General features: G+C 39.7%; 1 protein-coding gene across 1 annotated transcript in view; it reads right to left on the minus strand.

The window, feature by feature from the left end:
• Positions 1-10234: 10234 nt before the first annotated feature.
• LOC139725882 (uncharacterized) overlaps positions 10235-17504 on the minus strand; it is a 23683-nt gene continuing 16413 nt past the window's right edge. Inside the window, exons 5-10 of the mRNA XM_071636959.1 lie at positions 17378-17504; positions 16755-16911; positions 15763-15926; positions 14593-14729; positions 12261-12377; positions 10235-11760 (exon numbers count right to left, since the gene is read on the minus strand). The exon at positions 17378-17504 is cut by the window's right edge and continues 12 nt beyond it. Of these exons, the coding sequence (XP_071493060.1) occupies positions 10861-11760; positions 12261-12377; positions 14593-14729; positions 15763-15926; positions 16755-16911; positions 17378-17504 (1602 nt within the window). The 3' untranslated portion in view covers positions 10235-10860. The remainder of the gene's footprint in view (positions 11761-12260; positions 12378-14592; positions 14730-15762; positions 15927-16754; positions 16912-17377) is intronic.

The raw sequence follows: 17504 nt of genomic DNA on the forward strand, positions 1-17504 counted from the left end.
AATAAACCTTAGATAGCACCAGAGAACATCTAGAATCCTAGGAACTTGGCGCTTCGCACACATCAACTTGGAGTCTCCCGTTTGCTAGGGGTTTCGGGCGGGAGAATCTCCAGATCAGAAGGTGCTTGGGGTTGGAGTCTCTGATTTACTGGTATCGCATTTTCCTGTACAGCAATGGTAATTGCGTCATAATAACAGCATCATGAGCATGCTCTTGCATCTGAGAATTGGGAGGGGCCCCCATAAAGTTAAGTGTAAGGTCATTCCAATTCCAGGAAGGAGTGGGTGAAGAGTCAGTACCCCAGTAGTAAAATCAAGAGTCTCTCAAACACAAGAGTCTCCAGATTACAAAAGATGTACAAATGTGAGCACACAATTGCTGAACTTTTTACTTTGTGACTTCCTTTTCTTGTCGAGTCTGTTTCATTTTCTTTATCATCATGCCTAATGGATTGTTCTTGACAATTATTATGTGCAGCTTTTGTATCTGCACAGATACAGGGAAAAGAGAATCTTGAAAATACAAAACCGTATACCAGTGACTCATTACTTGTGTCTGAAATACTATTTTGTTTATGTTTGTGTGGATTTATAGGCCCTATGTATATTTCTGTGTGTGTTCGTGTGTGTGTATGTGTGTATGTATGTGTATGCATGTATGTAGTGCTTACCAGGGTGTATAATCTGCGGCGTGCAAGTGAAGATGCCATGCCATAAAGCAAAGTTGAAGAATGAAACTTTTATGCTGTGGTATGCTACATGTATCTACATTGTGTGTAATACAGTATTTGCTTTAAATTTAAAAACTGTCTTCATTCTGTGAGAGAGTAGATCAAATCCCTAGAGTACTAGTATGCTATACATGTATGTACTTGTACTAGATAAATAGATAGGTAGATGGATATAGATATATCTAGATATCTAAATAGATAGATAGATAGACAGATTTATCCATAAAACTTTGGATTCAACTTTAGGGAGACTGTTTGTGTCTCCTTAATGTTTTCAACTACACATTGTATATTATATCCCATTCAAATGCATGCTTTACTACTGACATTGCCCACCTACAGAATATTTATATACAGGGTACTAGTACGTTTGCATACATATTTGTTCAATAACATGTATGTGTGTACATATTGAAATGTGCAATCCACTTAAATTCAGTGGACATGGAAGATCAATTAATAACAATTGATTACACTGATACTGGTAGAACCAGGTAGATGGGCCCCCTCCCTGGTAGAACACAGCATATTAAACATTATGCATACACTTCTTCATGTCACAGAACTTCAGCTATGCAACTCTTATTAGAGGCAGACACTATAAAAGAAGCAAATAAGAACAATCGTATCTAGGAAATTTAGTTCATATTTTTTATTCAGTCTTCTTTCATATCATCAGTATAGTAATAATAATTATGTCATTCATATTAATGATATATCTCTACATATATTTTTTTTTCCACATGATGCCATACAGCACTCATCACATACATATACATACATACATACATACATCCATATAACATTTTTATTTTCTTTTTGAATTCCATAGCATTCAGTGGTTGGCTGGCTGTGTATCCTGAACATCGTCCAAGTGGCATTCTTAACAGGAATGATTCCTTCCGTAGAAAGAAGAGAAAAAGAAGAAAAAGAAGAAGAAAAACATCCCGCATCACACAGCTTCATACGGTAAACCCAACTCACAATCACAGCACTAAATCTTCTTCTTTTTTTCCCCATTCACTCACCCTTGGAAGGATATACCTTTTGCACATTGTATACATTGTATTCTTATTCTTGGAGGCAGTTTTGCAAATGTCAAGAATCCAAAAGATATCAGCCTCCTCACCTAACAATACAAGTGGTGCTGGGTACACATCCTGCTATTAAAAAAACACTTTCGACAGAAACCGGGAGTGTGACAATCCACCCCTTCGTGTGAGTCGTCCTCCCCTTCACATACTGCTCACACGGAACACAACATTCAGGTCCAGCATAGATACCGCCATCATCAGCACGAATAAAAAAATCACATGTCCTACCAGAAGTTCAATTTAGCACAAGTCAGTTGGCCTGCACTCCATGGCTTGGCAGTACGTATTTTTCTCGTCAATCAAAGGATGGATGTTACACGAGAGCGAGGAATGGTAATTGCAACAGTGAGAGGAGGACCAGCCAATCGAGCCAGCGCATTTTTGACATGCAATATTAGCACGTCCTTTCCAACCTGTACAAATGGCAATTAAAACAGGTGGTCTTTATAGGCAGGCGGCCACTACAGGGCTGCCACTATACTGTATACGCCATATTTTTAGTGAGTCTAATTCTTTGCAACTCTGGACTTCCCGACAATGTCATGAGTAGTTAAATTCGTGAATGGGGAGGACAGTAATAAACAGAGAAATGTATGCATGCACATCCCATGATGGTCAGGATCAGAGCTGATATTTTTGCGCAGCTGGAAAACCATCTCGGCATGCCGACAGACAGCTCTGAACCAGAAGCCACCACAAACAGTGTGCAATGTTGACACAGGACACAGATGGGGTGGCTGCTGGCTGCACTGACAAGGTGGCCACTATACGCAGGCTCCTTCATTATTTCTCTAGAGACTTCTATTCATTTATTTACTTTATTATCATTATTGTTCGGGGTGGGGGACATTTTAGTGGCTGCACGAAGCAATTGGCACCCCCCAGACAGTAGGGAACTTTTGCTACATGAGGGGAAGACCTATAGGACACGGAAGCAATCAGCTGTGACCGTCCCCGCACTCGGACTCCCATCCCCATTTCTAAGCAGTTTCACGACGAGTCGAGACAAGATCGCTGATTGGCTGGCTGCTCAATTGTGCCCAACATCGGCACCGGACGCTACAAATGTATTTTGGCCGAGAACCATTCTCGTTTTCCCCACGACGAGAGGTTTTTCCAAATTGAGCATGCGCGGAAGTAAATTTTGCACACAGCACGCTCAACTAGCGGCTGCGTCGTGCCTGCGAAAGTTCCCTACTGTCTGACTGTACACATAGACTTCTATCAAAACATGAACTGTAGCATCATGCCCTTCAGATCTAGACCCTCTTACACAAAAGGGGGAAAAACATACATATTTGCACAGCATGCCCGCGATCTCATGTATCATCTGGAACCTAATTATCATATCAAAACAGTATTTGTGCGCAATATGATAGTCAAGGGCAGAACACACAACATGTATTTCTACGACATACGTAAAATAATACAACATACATTAAAGTCTTTCACATTTTAGTTGCAAAAAAAAAAGAGAATATCTTTGAAAGCCCTTCTACCACCTAAAATCACAATTATGAATCAAAGTCTTCTTCATTTTTTTTCTTCTGCACATGCTACACATTCAAGTTTCACCTTCATTCAGCAGCATTAAACCTGTTCCTCCTTACAAATGTTGTCGACTGAGTGCTTGCTTGAAATTTGCTTGAAAAAATGTTCAATTAATCATGAATAATGGCAGTTTTCCTGGTATCCAGGCTGCAAGCAATGACCAGTTTACAAGCAGCCTGTTGAAGACTTCTGATCTGGTGGAAGAGAACTAAGAAAAGGTACCTTTTTTTGGGGGGGGGGGGGCAGAAGCCAGGATTTGAATTAACTCGCACCAATAACCAGCGCATCTGTCATCAAACATATTTGGAAAGTGAGGTATATTTCTCATTGTGACGGTCGCCAAATGTTTAAGAGAACTCCACAGACATTTATATAATTTGCATCCATACACAGATGAGGATAGTAGTTCATTCTTGGAGTAGACATGTGTGTTTTGATGATATGTACCATTTAACCAACAAAGTATTGAATTCAAAGGTTGTACGAGAGGTTGCATAGGATGACTGCTACACTGTACCTTCAACCACGCTGTCCATAGCCACTATAGCTATAGGAGATTGAAGTTAGTCCCAACTTTGGCTTCAATGACACTCTTCAATTCAAAAAAAAAAAAGTCATCTTTGGGGTGATGCCTTAAGCTAATTGTGAGATTCAAATAAAGTCTGGCTGATTCCAGTGGCATTACTAACACAGTTCCAAGTCAACTCTCCAGTGACACTTCTCACTCATGTGCTTCACTCCCTGTGAGATTATCCCCACTGTTTTGGGTTTTTTTTTTTCCCTCCATTTGGCAAATTTGATCTGTCGTGACAGATAAACAATTTTCACTCCATACAGGTGACGTCTTCTTGCCACTATGGTCATCAACATAGCAAATGTAAATGCCAAATTGTCACAACCACAGACAAATAATATCGATACTTGTATAATATTGCATAAAGTGGTGCACAATCTCTTATCCACTTGAAGTACCTTGAACAAGTAGTTTCAAAATGCCGTGAATGTTCACAAAATTGATAATTTTTTTCCCCTATGGCATTACAGATTCCCCTCAACTCAAATCAAAAGCCATCCACTTTAATACATACCAGTTAGTTCAACAACTTTAAATACTCTTACTTGGACACACAGGCTGAAATAGGGAATTGATATAAATGCAACTACGTACAGTTGGCAGATTATACGGATATATACAAACATGTCTGCGCAGTAAAAAGCTTTTAAAAGACTTGTCCACACATTCCAGTGGCTTTTGTAATTTTCATTGATAAAACATTCTTCTTCGCACTTTCATCATCATCATAAGTAGACATACCTGAAATTAGAAGTCATACACAAAAAGAGTGAAATATCATACACATTGCAAAATTAGGTTCTCTAAACATGAATCATAAAACATACAATGTAAAACATGCATTTGCTCAATTTCCTTCTGCAAAGGTACATCAAAAATGTACTGATTTGCTTTCACCGAAGACGAAAAGCCACTTCTGTGGCATCGTCACAAAATATCCTTGAAACAATATGTCCAATGCACAAGACCTCCTATAAGAACAGATCATAAGTTATCATCTACAAGAATGCCCCCTGTGATGAGTATACAAAATTTGCATATGCGAGCAAGTTGCTTTCTGGTGATGAGAGGTATTACTGAGCACTCGGTAACCATGCCAACTGGTGTGTGGGAAAATGCACCTCCTTGAGGAGACGATGGAATAAAAATTTGTTTAAAAAGGGGGAAACTCTATTTGTTCATAAGCTCTGCAAACCTATTTTGGGCATTACTTCATCAACATCGGTGCAAGAAGGACTCTAGTCATCTTTTGGCACTATAAGAAAAAATGAGTGTCCTATCTCAAGCTGATGTGATACCATGGTACCTGGACATACTCGTACAGTATTGACACTCTTTGAAATATTCAAATGCAAATAAAAAATACAATGATAACATGTAACAAAAATAATTAGCATAACAATGATGAAAATAATAGTAATAATAATAACCATAACAATGATGCCACTGATTATAGCAATAATCGTAATAATTGTCCTGAAGAAAAGGCCTCCTTCCTACCAGCAAATATAGACTGCAGTTTTTGACAATGACTAAACAATTTGTATGCAAGATGTTTATAAATCTATGACTAGCTCCCACAGTTTACGTAAGTCAAGTACAGCAGAAAAAAGGATTCCATCACAAATCTATTGCAAATGGCAGGAAACCACTCATGCTAATCAGTGTGCATACTAATGTAAGACATGCACTGCCTTAATTTTTGGAAGCAAGCATAATCATCCTTCTGTGCAAAGTGACGTTAATCACCCTTGGTATCAGCATGGCCACAAACATCGGTGCCTTGAACATACAATGGAGCTCTGGCTGGCAGTTTCAATATTGTTACAGGAGCATTGTAATCCACGGTATGACAGTGTCCCTCTCTCCTTTTGAAGTTTCAAATAATCAATACCAAAACTGACACTTCAATGGAATCTCTTTCATAAACAGGTGCAAAAACAACCAAGTTTCAAATAATCAATACCAAAACTGATACTTCAATGTAATCTCTTTCATAAACAGGTGCAGAAAAAAAACCTAGGTATGACCATAAAAAGATAATGTAGGAAAGAAAGAGAGGAGAGAAGAAAAAGGGGGCAAAGAGTTTGTACATCTTTCCAATACCAAACATTATTAATGTTTACATGTCTTCCAATCTTCTGATTATCAAAAAATACAATTGCCGATACATGAAAAATAGATAGCCATGTTTTGTAGGGCAAAAATAGATGCCTTCTTAAAAATATGCCTCTCCTTTTTACCATATATTATCCAAAAGAAAACAGAAAAAAAGCCTTGATACCAAAATCCTAGACCAGTGACTGATGACCAATAATGTTAGGACTGACTAAATGAATTAGTCTATGAACAAGAAATATTTTTGTAATGTTAATCAAGCTTAAAAATCATCACAGCCATACATCTGTAGTTAAAACACATCTGAAACCTTTTCCACATTAACATCATACAAATATTTTTTTTTTTGCATACATCCCTTCCACTCATAAGGATCATTTCTTTTCTCTCATAAAATGTACATAACGTCTCTTCTGGCTCAAAAAAAGGAACAAAAAATAGCATTTCAATGCGTACAATAAGACAGAGGTAAACACACACACACACACACACACACACACACACACACACACACACATACGTCTCAGAGAATGCAGCATCTACCAAAGCAATGCAAGTCCACTGGAAGGGGTACAGCTGCAGCATGACCTTTGACCCTCGTGCATAATATATGCGCCTCCAAGCCAGATTAACACCAGCCCACCTCTCAAGATGAATTTCTGTTCAACTTTTCAATCTCACTGTTCAAACTCTTCACGGCAAAGTAATTCATTTGCGTTGGGTTGTGTAATACCACTGATGTCAGTTGTGCACACACAAGCCCTCCCACACTCATCAACTTTCCTATGCAGCATGATGCTAACTAGAAATTGCCAATTTAAGACCACAAAAAGACCACAAAACAAACAAAACTACAGCAGTAGTCTCTGTCCTGTACAAACACAAAGATGAAGCTTGCATTCTTTCATCACCATCGAAAAAGTTTGGAGGAAAATTTATGACTAAGAAATTGCATAACTCTGATCTTTCAAAAATAGAAAAAAAAAAGAAGAATTTTTGTTTTGTGTAGTTGTTTTTTTTCCGGTTGATACAATACATTTTCCTAATACTGTTTTGTTTTGTTTTGTTTTCTTTTGTTTTGTTTTGTTTTATTTTGTTTTGTTTTCTTTTGTTTTGTTTTCTTTTGTTTTGTTTTCTTTTGTTTTAGGAATAAGCCCATCATCATCAAAAACATGCCTCAGAGCAAAGCCAACATTTCATGGTTGACAAGAAGTAACCACTTCTGTCAGAATCTTGTTTCTTGATCATGATAGAAATTAAAAACAAAACTTATAAATATCTCCCAAGTCTTGTGCAATTTTCTTAATACTTCTCAGTATTTCCTTTCAGTACTGCAAACATCATGCCTTTAAAAAAAATGATGTGGTGTCACTATGATGTGAAGAAGTAATGCCATCTTTGCTGAAATATGTTTATGGAAAGCAGGGCATTTCAAATGCATATCTTGGCAATTTAATCATGGTAAGCAGATGTATCATTCACATCTAACTTATTTGGAGAAACTGCTACTCAGTACATGCCATGATGTGAGCAGCCTTTAGTTTTACAAATCTGCAAAGTGCCTGGAATGCACATCAGGGCCCCATTTCATTAACGATGTTAGGATGGCAACTCTTGCTGGAATGGCAACTTCCAATAGCAACAGCCAATCAGGAAGCTGGATTCCTGTCGTTACTATGACAATTGCCATTCCAGCAAGAGTTGCTATCATATCAACTTTTCATGAAATGGGGCCCATGTCTAACATTACCAAAACAAAAAAGAAAAAAAGAGGCAATAAAACTAAACCTGATATGAGGAACATCTTCTCTATACATACAAGTGTAGATCCTATAGGGCATTTGCCACATGACACGGATAATTCTTTTTACAGCGCAGCCAATTTTTGCAAGACACATCCTACAGTACCACCCGTCCTGCACGTGCAGCATTCTGCTTGCATCAGATACCTAACCTGTGGCTGTGACCAAGGCATGGTGGTGTATTTTTACACCTTACACCACAGTTCAATACACAGACACAGACTCATACACTTTACACAACAAATGCCATACACACTATCACCCGCACAGACATAATTCTGACATAAGCACATTTCATGTGTCAACACCAGACAGTGAAGACAAGAGATGAATACCAGTCTTTCTCCTTTTTCCATCCCATCGGATTCTCCAGACATCCAACCTCAAAGAGCTGAAAACGTTCACTCTTCAACATCAGGGAGATTCCACAGACCAACACCAGGGATATTTGTGTCTTTGCATGCAAATCTCGAACAGGGAATAATTCGTACATCAGGGAGGACACTTTGGTCTCACGTCAAGACAGAAAGATATCTCTGAAATCTTCCTGGAAAACTCCAGCAGAATAAGGGACAGAAACCCCTGAAATCTCCCTGGGAGCTTCCAGCAAACTATGGGACAGATATATGAGACAGATATCACTGAAATCTTCCAGGAAGCCCCCATAGGCAGCAGACTAAGGGACAGAGATCACTGAAATATTCCAGGAAGCCTCCAGCAGACTAAGGGACAAAGATCACTTGAAACAGAATTAGGGAAACTTGGCAGCTCTGAGCTTGGCAAATTATTTCCATCATCTACAGATACAAACTGTAAGATAAAGTGGATCTATTCATGGTTCCCAAGAGAGGTTCAGTATACCTAGTTCTAGTTTGCAGACCCCTAGCTAAGGCACGTTTTTTTTTTAATCCTTACTGTCTAGTCACTCGTAGTCATAGGGGACTTGCTTCTTTGCATGTGTGTGCTTCCTGAGATGCAGGAAAAGTACATCCAAACACTCACGCAAAACAGCATATCCCAATTCTAAATGTGTATTCTTGTAGTTGTCACTCTGGCGGGGAGAATCTATGTGTGGCTGGGAGAATAGAATCATCTTCAGAAGACTGACTTTCTCAGCTGTAACACAACACATTGGTAGTTAACCAGTTACAAGTTCATATCGTTCTTTAGAAACTTTGCTGAAACTGCATTTCTTTTTAACAGCATACAATAAAACTTTACTTCAACACAAGTTTGCAGTTCTATGCCGCCCATTGCATTTACTTGTACTTCTTGTTGTTGTTCTTTTTACTTCACACCTTGGCATTTTTACCTCATAGGTGGTGCAAAGTAAGTGCACAAATTACTATTTCATGCAACATAATCAGTAAACTTATATTCAGCATCTGGTTGAGAATTCATTCGTTAAGACTTTGAAAGTCAATGCTGATTTTTTTTTCTATGGTCCACAACAGTTAACAACATGAATCACATACTTTGCCCCACGAAAGGGTGATACATCTAGATAAAAACATGGCTGATAATTCAGACATCGAAAACGACTGATCTGATGGGGTTTTTGAAAGACATGCATGACCCACCAACGTTAAGAAAAAACAACAAGGACACATCCAGCCACAATACAAAGGTCTTCTACAATTCAATAGGTATTGTTGGGTGGCAATGATAATTTTCTCTCTCAAAAAAAAAAAAAAAATAACAACAACAACTTTTAATTACATTTCTTTGACAGAGAGAAGAGAGAACTGACAGAGACGTACAATGTAAACAACATCCTGCGTAGTCATTTTGTGCTACAAAAAATTCTGCAGTACACAAGTAATGCTAAAAGACTTTGAAAATGCTATTGATCATGTATTAATGATCACAGATCCACTCACTTTGCAGCCAGTGTTCAGGCAGTTTTGAGTTTGGAAAACTTAAAATTTTTTACTGATGACTCAAAAAGAAGTACGCATACCAGTACATTCTGACACAGCTGTGCAATATGTGTACCTCTACCATTTTCCATAGCAATGCACTCAATGCAATGATTATCCTTCTTTTCTGTCTTTCCTATCATGCCCATCAAACTTTTGCAACTACCTTCTTCTTCTTTTTTTTGTGCCCCACCCTCTCCCTTGCTCCTCCCTCTCATCACTTCTTCTCCAGAATGCTTTGACAGAGATCAAACATACCAGCAGAAGAAACGGTTCGTTTCTCTTTGCCATGTGTGGCCAAAGAGCAGAGGGTGGACCTAGCTGAGCAGGATCAATGTAGCATTCTCAGAGATGCACTTGAGCAAACAAACTCAACATCAACGATGCAAATTTCACATCCAGTAATCACCACTAGGAGGAAATTCCCGACTTCATCAAAAACTGACACATTTGTTTCGAGCGAAACCATTGTATAAAGATGGATGCGTCTCGATGAGAGACAAGATGGAAAGCAGAATCAAGAATAGCAGTGTATTCTTTGTTTTTGGGTGTGTTTTTTTTCTCTACAGAAAATATCTTGGACTCTTGTTGCAAAGAGAACTGACATAACTGACTCTTGTCACAGCAAATACATTTTTCTTGCCCCACAGGGCAAAGTTTTGTCTCTGTGTTTTAGTGTTCTTCAAACCACAACATATGAAAACCTTCATGATCAAGTGATCAAGTTGGTTTGATAAGTGAGAAGAAGCTATTTGCTCAGCATTATGAAATATACATTACATAAATTCTTGTTAGGTGAGGGGGGCTCACAAGTAACCGCTTTCAGCTCACGATGCCCAAAGGAAGCATATTGTTTGCAATGGGCCAAAAGGGACCACAGTGGAATTCACGGCTCATGGGGAATGAAAGCGGCATTCATCACCCCCTTTTTACACCCTCTCACGTGCATATTTTGTTCCGATCGGAGTAAGCGATCGGTCATCGATGGAATACATTCACACAAAGTCAGATTTAATACCGTTTCAGGTAGTCATACAAAACAGTCACACATTGACCTGAGTTACATGTAATTCATTCATCAAGATCACGGGTGCCGAATCCTATCCCTATGACCACATCTGGGTCGTAGGCTGGAGGCTGCTTGCCGGCCAGGGGGTGGGTATCCCCGGGCCTAGAGATGGGAATATTGTCTGTCGGCGTGGAAACGCCACTCCCCGTGGAGTTGGATGCGTAATCGCTGCTGCACTCGGACGGCGACGGGACGTGCTCGGCCTTCGATTGCTCCGTGTCCTTCTCGCGCCTCTTCACGATCAGTCGGAGGTTCTCGTTCTTCCGATCAACGATCCCACCTTTGCGGGACTCGGTCTCCGGAGGATCACTCATCCCACTGTCCTCCCTGTCCTTGTCCACTTCCTCCTGGTCTCGCGGCACGGGATCAATTTTCGGTTGTTCGGAGACTTCGTGCAATCCCTTTCGCAAACTGCCGGCCTCTCTTGGGGAGCTGTGGCCACTCTCTCCCTCATTGGCGACCACCGTGCTCTCGCTGTCGTCCGTCACATTTCCCGCTCCCTTGCCATCCTCGCTGCTGCTGCTCCCACACTCGTCGGTCGTGCTGTCGCTCCGCACGGTGCCCTCTTGCTGCACGCTGTCCGTCTCATCTGACGCGCTCGACGCTGCAGCGTGGGCGGAATATAAACTCTCGCTATCTACACTTCCCGCCACGCTCGGCTCTCGTATACTGCTAGCGTCACTTTGTTCGCAGTCTATCGTTTCGTTGCCTTCGGCGACGGCAGCGCGCCAAGATTCATCACGCAGGTCGATGTCAGGCATCTCAGTCTCTGACCTGTCCGACACGTCATCAACATCCGCCGTCACAACAATGCCTGATGACACTGAAGACGTTGTGCTCGCATCTGGTGCTATTGCACTATGAGCTATTTTAATGCTCGCTGCAGCATCCTCAAAGTCTTGCTGTATGATTGTGGGGGAACAAGGAAAATAAAAACAAGTTAATCCACACACTTGAACCCACACAGGGAACCATTCGCTTGCTCTTCCTGAGCACCTAGTCTGTTTCACAATATCAGGATATATCTGTCCTTTTACCAGTGCACAAACTTAAATCACAACTCATGCTCACCAGTAGAATTCAAAGGATGTTCTTGGAAACCAGAAAATTTCCTTTATTCTTGCCCAATAGAGCACATTAAATTTAGAATGAAATTGAAATTAAAAACCAATATGGAACTAAAACTTAAATCAAACCCTGCAAATGAATTTGATATCACATATGAAATTTAAATTTAAATTTACACTAAATACTGAAACTGAAAGTGATCTTGAAATAAGATTTAGAACTAACACTGCAGTTGGAATTGAAAATGATGTTGACAATTCAAATTATATTGAAATTAAAAAACAAACAAACTGGAAATAAAACTGAAATTGAAATTGTTTCCCCTCTATCTCACCAGCTTGGCTTGTAGCTTGCGCAGGGCCTCCCCAACTTCCAGAGTGGTGGACGGGGGTGAGAGATTGAAGGAGGCAAACTGGTTGAAGATGGTCGATGAATGCTTCAGCGGTTTGCTCTGGGAAGGATCAAGGGTTTGGTGGGGGAAAGGGCGGAGAAGTTACACTTACGACGACGACATTTTAGGAAAGGCTGGCAGAGGATTTCACAATGCCTGTTACAACTTCTGATGCCAGTGCACTTCCCTAACATCTCTCACAAGTATTAAAGGGATCGTACAGTTTTGGTTGAGACCGAATTTCAGGTTTCTAACATTTTTTGGCGACATAATGAGAAACTTCTTATGAAATATGAAAGACTAAGTAAGAGCATATCATTCTATGAGAAATTCAACTTTTATTTGATGAAAATTGGTTTTAAAGTGGCTGAGATATCCAAAAAAGAGCAATTCTAGTAAAGTGTGGGACCCACACTTTTTTTACGATCACTTTGTTTTACTTTGTTTTTGGATGTTTCAGTCATTCCAAACACGATTTTCATGAAATAAACTTTGAATTCCTCTTAAAATGGTATGCTCTGTACTATATCATAAGTGCTTTCTTGGTATGTTGCAAAAAGTTAAAAGCCCAATTCTCATCTCCACCAATACTGTACCATCCCTTTAACAGTAATAACGTGGCAAATTATCTACCAATCACATAATTGTGGTTCATAAAAGCACAATTATGTTGATAATAATGATCACCGTTACGATAATGGAAATAAAACAAGAGACATTCATCACCATGATCACCTTTCATCAGAAATGATGAATATACATCAAAAACCTGAATTTGTCAATACCACTGGTACAGCAATTCACATCACAAGCCATATATGTAAATCTATGCATTTAACAAGATATCACAACATTGAGATTTCAGGCTATCCTCAACGTAACTCTTTAGTGAGACAAATACCCATCAAGGAAGTCAAGGCGACCTGTGTTTTACAAAGCTTTATGAAGCGTAACTCAAGCACGACTTTCTCAATCTACTGTACACATAGGCATGTAACTGATGCACAAGAGGTATTGGAGCATGCAGAATCCAATCAATAAAGCACCTTCATGCTCACAATCCACAAGATGGTGATATGCCCCAATTCGTGTCCATGAATTCATGAACTGTATATGTCATATAGCAAATCAAAGTATTTGTGAATCAGGACTTCCCGACTATTTCATGAGTGGTTAAATTTATGATCATGGAGTACAAAAAGAAATTGGGAAGTGCACACATCTATTCACACAGCAAATACCAAGACTTAAGGCCTACTAAATTGTATGATCAAGTACATTGTTCACGTACTGCATACTGCACATCCAGTACATGCACATGTACGTGTTTACGTCACATTCACGTTGGGATCACAGCCAATATTTTTTGTGTGATGTGAAATTCCAGAGTAGCACCAAATTCTCCATATTTGCACGAATAAAAAATGTGCAAAATATATGCCATTTACAGTACATTTGGTAACGACTCGTTTGCCTCTTTTTCTTGTGGTGGCAATGGTGGCAAAACTAATGTCTGTTTCAATAATGGCATGCTTGATGTCTCATCCCATGTTTGATTACTGTAAAAGTGGATATTTTCGCGCGACTAATTTTTCGCGCTTCGCCGGGCAAGAAGAGTTTCGCGTGTTTTCAATTACGCGGAATCAAGACATCACGCACAGGAGCACATGGCAAGCAAAAATATTCACGTGCTTTTATTTTCGCGCTAGTTTCTGGTTGCGCGAACTGCGCGAAAATTTCAACACCGCAAAAATTTCCACTTTTACAGTACTTTATCTTTATCTGACAAGTGTTATTCATGCACCCCCCCCCCCCCCCATTTTTTGGGGTCAATTTACAATCATCGTTTACACTGCCAGGGGTGTGAGAGTCCTTGCAGAAAAAAAAAGTCTGAAAAATCAGAAACATATGGAAAAAGTCTGAAATGCCTTAAACTATAAAAATTTCAGTGCATCTGAACTGCAAAAAAAAACTGAAACGGGGGGTTTGGGGAAGAGCAAAAAAACCCGAGATAAGGTTAAAATCTGAGCTCTCACAGACCTGCACTGCTTACACTGCTTCAACGGAGGATACCAGGGGACCGTTTCATCAAACTTTTTGTCAGTGATTTACACTGACAACTGTTAAAAGCTACTGAAATCCTTGCGTCTGATTGGCTGATAGCAAATTTGTCGGTGAAAACCTCTGACGAACTCGTTGATGAAACCCCCCCCCCAGAGCAGAAAAGAGGGTGTAAAAAAAGAAAAAAAGAAGAAGAAATCACAGCTTTTCTCACCATCCATGATTTTCTCTTCCCCTTCTTCTTCTTGGTTGCCGCCGGAAAGACATCATCGTCGTCATCTGACTTCTTGCGAAGAATGGTGAATGCCCCCTCCTCATCCCTGAAGGAAGCTCTTCGACTCAGTGATGAGCCTTTTTGTCGGGGAAAATATTCAAATGGACAAAATAAAATAATGATATTAAAGTACAATGTACTTAGATAGAACACAATTTCACCTTAATATTCATGTAGATTGAGTGAATGCAGCAATATCAGTAGAAAGTGAAAGTTTTGAGGAAAATCGGACAATTTGTTCAAAAGTTATGCATATTTTCAGCTTCAGTACCGCCACTGCTGGATGAGAAGACTATTACAGCAGTTTTGATTTCACACGCATAGAGCAATAAAAAGAAAATATAAAGCAAATTCAACATACTTTCACTTTTCTCACATAATAAAAGAGCACTTGACTTGCCTCTTTCAGAAGGTAATAGTGCTACTATTACCGATGAGCATACACTTTTTGATGCACATAATATTCGCTGTCCGGGGCTATTTGTGGTTCTTTAAAGGGAACGCAAACCCAAACAGCAAGTTGGATTGAGTGAAAGCAGTAACATCAGTAGAACACATCAATGAAAGTTTGAGGAAAATCGGACAATCGATGCAAAAGTTATGAATTTTTAAAGTTTTAAAGTTGGAACTGCTGGGTAAGGAGACTACTAGAGGTTATGACGTATGAGTGGACTACAATATAAAGAAAATATAAAGGGAATTCAGTAAAAAAAAATCATTTTTCATGAAAATTACACATTCCATCAGCTTGATACTGACATATGTTAGGGGTAGCACTTATCTCCCTGCCTTATGAAAGCGGTTAGTCAAGTACTCTTTCATTTTGCTAGAAAAGTTAATTTTTTGTGGAATTCCTTTTATATTTTCTTTATATGGTTGTCCACTCATATATCATAACCTCTACTAGTCTCCTCATCCAGAGGTCCCAACACCAAAACTTTAAAAATTCATAACTTTTACATCAATTGTCCGATATTCCTCAAACTTTCACTGATGTGTTCTACTAGTGTTAACGCTTTTACTCAATCCACACTGCTCTTTGGGTTTGCGTTCCCTTTAACCCGTTGAGGACGAGTCCTGAGTATACTCAGGAATGCCAGGGATGCTCACCTGAGGACAGGGAGGGCACGGGGCTGGCCCCGCTCTGGGGGCTTCCCCCGTCCGAGGACCCGTGCCCCTCCCCCTTCGGCAGGAGCTTGCTGAGGTAGGCTATGAGACATTCGATCTGCTGGCGCTCTGAGGAGAACGGCTCGCGGGTGACCTCATACTCAAACCTAGAACACACCACAAACGCAAATATAGACGGACACATACATCACAGAGAATAGATACACACATTAGCAGTTAATGGCGAGAGAGAAAATTTATGCATATCTTTTCTTCACACTAGCCCCTCAGCATACAAAGAGCATATGCACGTAATGACCATTGGGGAAGCTAATGAGTTTTTTGGAGTAGTCAGATTAAATGTTTTGTTATTAAAAATTATGCCAAAGAGAAAATGTATCAGTAGTACTTGGAGAAATCTGGATTTTTTTAAAGGCATTGTGTAAACTCTTTACGGATAGATATACATATTTGAACTTCATCCTCAATTGAACTATTAAACCTGAAAATGACACCTTAAAAATTTGTGGAGAAACCACAAAAAATACAGTTTACCGGAACTGACCAAGCAAGTAAAAAAAAAAAAAAAAAAAAAAAAAAAAACCTTGACAGAACACAGATCAAATCTAATAGTTTGGAATTATTCTGTGAACATAACACTACAGACAAATCATCACTGACATAAGACTGGACAGAGTCAAGAAAACACAATTTCATATTTGTATGTAGAACACCCTGCAATGAAGGTCAATCTTTCAGGTTCATATTTCAGGAAACATGAGCTTCGATCACAGGCCACAAGACCAGGAACAACTGGATATTTATCTGACTCAAGACTAAAAAAGGATATCTGGGCAATAACTACTTCAAATGAATTCACAATGGCAAAACATCACCTGGAGCCTTTGACAGTACGGTATAGAATCAACCCTTAATCAACCCTTCCCAACCTCCAATCCTTGTGATGGGGAGCGGGTCTCCGCCCCCTCTCTTACCATTCTCGTCTGTGATTGGCCTCCTGCGATCTCCGCTCCTCCTCCTTTCGCCTCTCATTTTCCTCCCGCTGGAGTTCGACGAACTCCTTATAGTCGCGGCTCTGGGCCTGGAACTCGGCGTTCATCTGACGCCGCATCTCGTAGAGGTTGTCAATTTCTAAAATATTAGAGGGAAGATGGACGCAATCCCCATCAGGACTGAATATCAATCAAATTCTATATCAGTATTTAAATCCTTCTTCTCCATTCCCCACCTTTTTTTTATTATCTACTCTTCTTTCCTTCTTCTTCTGCTCTTTCTTTTCTTTCTTTGTAATATTGTAATTATGATCATTACAGCAGTAGCATCATCATCCTCCTATCTTTACAATCATTAGTATGATAATTATCAGTCATATTATTATAATCACCATTTGCCATAATTTCTTTCTGAAATGTTTACAGCTTCCGGCATAGTCTCACTTCATGTCTTTTCACCATTTCTTTTTCGCCAATACCATGTTCTGTTCCTATCCCAACCAAAGATGCCAAGAACTTTCTATCATACCAATTTGAAAACTGATTCAAAATCATCGAGTATATGCATCTCTCATCCCTACTGTCTCCATAGCAACCAGCCATACCTTTCTTGATCCTCTTCTTCTCATTCCCCAGCTCCCGGGACCGTGCCCGTGCCTCATCCTCCCTGCTGTGGAGGCTCTGCAGCCTCTTCCTCAGCTCATCCTCTTTGGTCTTCAGCTCTGTGACTTT

This window comes from Diadema antillarum, unplaced genomic scaffold, assembly GCF_040938485.1.
Source record: "Diadema antillarum isolate AM-2024a unplaced genomic scaffold, OU_Dant_1.0 seq00000063_RagTag, whole genome shotgun sequence".
NCBI classification, from domain to species: domain Eukaryota; kingdom Metazoa; phylum Echinodermata; class Echinoidea; order Diadematoida; family Diadematidae; genus Diadema; species Diadema antillarum.